At 44.1% G+C, this 5000-nt stretch overlaps 1 protein-coding gene across 4 annotated transcripts in view; it reads right to left on the reverse strand.

Moving 5' to 3' along the window:
• The window catches only part of cntfr (ciliary neurotrophic factor receptor), a 69191-nt gene that overhangs the window by 7486 nt on the left and 56705 nt on the right, over window positions 1-5000 (reverse strand). For all 4 annotated transcript variants that reach the window (XM_060038982.1, XM_060038981.1, XM_060038979.1 and 1 more), the window contains 2 exons: window positions 4390-4556; window positions 3546-3709 (listed from right to left, as the gene is read on the reverse strand). In XM_060038982.1, the coding sequence (XP_059894965.1) occupies window positions 3546-3709; window positions 4390-4556 (331 nt within the window). The remainder of the gene's footprint in view (window positions 1-3545; window positions 3710-4389; window positions 4557-5000) is intronic.

Raw genomic sequence — 5000 nt, forward strand, 5'->3', positions numbered from 1 at the left:
AATTATAATCCTAAAACCTAATAATACTATGATGATAATTGTACTAATATTATAATGATAATTCTACTTCTAATACTACTAATAATTATAACTAACCCTAACCCAATTATATTTATAACAAACTTAAACTTATACCAAAATGACAACATTACTTATAATACGAATACGATCAAGATCCTACTTCTGATACTATAATGATACAATTAACTGCTAATAGTATGAATAATATAAAGATAACCCCTTAAAAATGGATTTGAGAGGTTTGGTTTAATGGAAAAACAATGGGATCCATGGAGGTTAGTTGATATGTATCAGTTTATGCGTATATGTTGATATGTAGAGTGCAGAGTAGGTTTGGTACAAAGTGGGCGGAGTCTCCGGGAGCTATGGCTGCTGGCATCCAATGCGACGGGCCGCTGGAAATTATTTTTGGTAGCAGCCCTACGGTTCTGAACTAAGGAACTCTTCTGTTACCATTGACTAATGAGGCTCTGGAGATTCCAACAAAGACAATCCAAATTCCATTAGAAAAATAGTCATGAAGAAGATAGTAAAATGATTTTTGAGAGAATTGTTTTATAGATTTAAGCAATTGGCCTTTGGGATATTTGCAGACTGTGAAGGACGCAAGTTATGACATCCGATGATTTCTCAATGACACCGTCTGTAGTATATAGCAGGGTTTTTCTGTATGAAATAGGAAAGGGTTTTATAACAGGGTCAAGAGGATTTAATCTCGGGCCAACTCAAAAATTCAGACCAACCGACAGAGAGAGAGATAATTGAGAGAGTGCAAAATACATTCATCTCTGAATAAATTGGTTTTGGGTGCTGCAATGTTGTCTTTTTGCCAGCGAAAAGTACCACATTGTAGACCTACTAGTAGTCAACCAAGCGCCGATTATTGTCGGTCATGCAGCAGCAATTGATGTTTTTTTCTGAAGGAAAGAGAGACAGACACTGGCTATTTGAGTCGGTAAAAGAGCGGTTCAATACCACATAGGCTACAGCTATAATCACAGCAAATTACACACTATACAAACACATATCGGATAACTACACATCGAACTTTGTGTTAAAACATCAGCAAACCCTCTTACAATAATTTAATTCCCATTAGCGCTGAGGGCCACCATGTGTCACGTCGTTATGACCTCAGGTCAAAGCTCTCCATTGACAAGCACATTTCAATCCTACTATTCCGAGTTTGACAACCAACCATTCAACTACAACGACAACTACCAACCAACAAAGCAAATTGGAAGCCGTCGCTGTAAATACAAACCAAACATACAAGCATTCTCAGTAATGTGCCTCTATTCTCTCGCGGCGCTCATGTGTGGATCAGGCTGCTAGGTTGGCTGTTTTTCACGACATCTAGAATGTAGACTGGATAGAGAATGGAACAGTTTCACTGCAATGAGAACATTTGGGTAAGAGTGAGCCAGGGGAACAGGCCAAACTAGTGAATGTGGCGGAATAATAGTAATAAAACTGGCAATAACAATCGGTTGAATGGCTAAATAGTATTCCTAAAAATAAACATGTAGACTCTCTCTTACTTTTGCAAGTGTGTGCAAGTAACTGCTCACGTTTCCATTGCTTTTGTCTAAGAAAATAGAATACATGCTGCGGCACTTAAGGGATTCAAGGAACAGCCAGAGCAGCCTATACAATGAGCACAAACAGGTCAAACACCGGCCATCAGAAAGGGTCCAACTAGGTTGAATAATCAGTATTTCTGCTGGATTGAATGTGAAATCTGTTCCTCTGTTACTAACTAACGGCCCTGTTAAGTCAATGGAGTGAAAACCTTGTTTAATCGGCTATAACATTGGAATATTTATTTTTACATGCCAAGGGGGTGTGTGCAGTAAGCAGAATATGTCAGCGGGCATTAGACGCGTTTCAGAGCCTCATGGTCGGGCGGCTGCACAGGAAACCTCACAGACCACTCCAGCTTTAACAGGCCGCTATAACACTGGCGTCAAGGCAACGACGCGTTCTCAAATGCATAAATGAGATGTAGAGACAAGAGGGGGTGGGTGGAAGGAGAACGGGAGGAGGCGAGGGCGGGAGGAGGGACGGGGGGGGGGAGAGTTGGGACAGCCATTTCTGCTTAGAGTTGTTTCTCTATTCGTACTTTTAAAGTTATGGTCTAATGAAACGCTTTTATCATGTCATTTTAACACCCGAACCCACGAAGACGTATCACAAATGAATATTGGCTTTAGGTAGATGAATCTGAATGTTTAATAAGTTGAGCACCAGGACCAGTCAATGGCAGTGGTCATATACGTTTTGTTTAGGATGTGACCACTGATCCTTCCAGTCACTTTCATATATCCAAGCATCATAGCTATTTTATTTTTATTTATTAAATGGCCATAAATAACATGAAAATGTATCGATTTCTTTCTTTCTTTGCCCAAAAGCCCATTTTGAACCAGGAACACCCTGTGTATCGCTGTATAGGAGTGGCACTATTCATGGTGTGGCTGCAGCACCCCATAGGGTCTGATTGAGACGCTCTTTGGACTGATACACCTTGAGCCACCAGCCTCTCCTCACCCAGTCTGAGGATAATTGGCTAAAGGTAACCCTGCCCTTTGAATCTGACCGGACATTGTTTGCCCTCTGGCAGCCATGTTGTAGGGTCAATCACCTCACCTGACTTGACCAATTAGAGGCTTGACCCTCAACCCTCCACAAAATGGTTCCTCTGAAGCAGACGTTTGGCCACATAAACTGTCTATTAGAGTTGATAGTGATGTCATAGCGCCCCCATTAGGCCAGGGTAGCTCTTCTTTTGGCCGTCCCTTCTGGAGTGGGCTCTTGATCTGGGACCCACATTTGGTGGGAAGTGCTAAGGAGATTAGCCTATTGCCTTCGCCTCTCAAAGTGGCATTCGCCCAAATAAGGGAATAACAATGATACAGCTGGCTTAACACCTATCTGCTTAACACCTAATAATAATAATACCACTAATACCAACACTATAATGATCATAACACTTATTATACTATGACTAATACTACTAATACAGATACTTCTACTAATACAGCATTATCTTTACAATACATATTATGAAGATAATACTACTAATCATACTACTACTAATAAAGCAAATACTATCAAGATAATACAATTCATACTAGTCCTAAAATGATAATACTACAATTCATACTACTAATAATATGAAGGAAATAGTAATATGCTAGTATTTCATAATAATAATAATAATTATATAAAAATTAAATAAATATAATGATCAATAACAATAATCATAATAGCAGTAAAAGCAATAATACTACTACTAATGTAATAATAATAGTCCTAATAATCTCATAACCTCGTAATGGTATGAGGATCGGACTGGAGCATTGCGGACAATGCCCAATGTGAGTGGGGAGACCCACTACACACTGGGGAATAGCAGTTAACAAGTTGCCCCAAACAACGCCCACGCACGGACGATGAACGTGGTTGAATGGACCTGGACCGTAGGGCAGAAGAAGGGGAGGGATGAGGACGGAGCCACTCACGTGCTGCCACTGGTCCTTGATGAGGGGCCGGTAGCGCAGGAAGTACTTGAGGGGGAAGGAGTCCACCTCTGGCCAGCTGGAGGGGCTGGTCCACGACACCTCGAGCCGCCGCACGTTGCTGGGGATGGGGGTCGCCACCACGCGCTCGGGGGGGTCCGGTTTCACTGGCGAAACACATCAGAGAAGATGATCTTTACTCCTCCTCCTGCTCCTGCTCCCCACCTCCCCGTCCTCCCCCTCCCCTCCTCCCAAACCTCCCCTCCTCTCCCTTTCTCTTTCCTCCTCACGGTATAAACAGGAGACTCCCTGTGGTGTCCACATGTTCCTCATGTTCCCTGACACGCTCACATTGCTCTCAAACATGTGGAAAGCCTCCTCCTCGGCCTCCTTCGCCTCCTACTCCCCTGCACCCCCTCTGCTTTCTCATCTAGCTCCTCCTCCTTTAGCTCCTCCTCCTCCAACCCCCTCCAGCTCCTCCCCCCACCCTTCCCCCTCCAACTCCTCCTCTACCTCCGCCCCCACCTCCCCCTCCTCATCTACCTCTTCCTCCTCCTCCTCCACCTCCTCCTCCTCCTCCTCCTCCTCCTCCTCATCTACCTCCTCCTCCTCCTCCTCATCTACCTCCTCCTCCTCCTCCTCCTCCTCATCTACCTCCTCCTCCTCCTCCTCCTCCTCCTCCTCCTCCTCCTCCTCATCTACCTCCTCCTCCTCCTCCTCCTCCTCCTCATCTACCTCCTCCTCCTCCTCCTCATCTACCTCCTCCTCCTCCTCCTCCTCATCTACCTCCTCCCCCTCCTCCTCCTCCTCCTCCTCCTCCTCCTCCTCCTCCTCCTCCCCTTCTTACCTATGCTGGACTCCTCGAAGGAGATGGCGTAGGAGGCGGAGCCGAGAGCGTTGGTGGCGGTCACGTTGACCCGGTAGGGGAAGCTGGAGAACACCTCTGGGAACAGCACATGGATCTTGTTCTTATGGACGTGGTCCTTCTGTACGTCCAGAACACGCATGTTATGTCTGGTGAGAGGCGGGTTACAACACACATGTGATCACACGCACATGTCATAATGCACACCGTATCATACGACCTTATAAACACATGTTATAATACACATAACACATAACACACACATCTTATGTCGTTGAGAGACATGTTACGGCCCTGGTGTTATAACACATGTTATGGATGCACTTGTTATAACACCGTAGTATAATACAAATGTTATGCATGGTGATACATGTTATAACACACATTGTACCGTACACATAAGATGAAAGGATAATGGGGTTGGAGGATAATGAGAGTAGTAATTGAAGGATAATGGAGTGCGTGAATGAGGGTAATGAGCGGTCTCATTGAAGGGTCATTTAGTTTTAATTGAAGGGTAATAAATGTTATTACTTTGCATATAAACAAGCAAACATCCGACACACATGGATCACAAACTCACAAATCATGGC

This window comes from Gadus macrocephalus, chromosome 19, assembly GCF_031168955.1.
Source record: "Gadus macrocephalus chromosome 19, ASM3116895v1".
Lineage (NCBI taxonomy): Eukaryota > Metazoa > Chordata > Actinopteri > Gadiformes > Gadidae > Gadus > Gadus macrocephalus.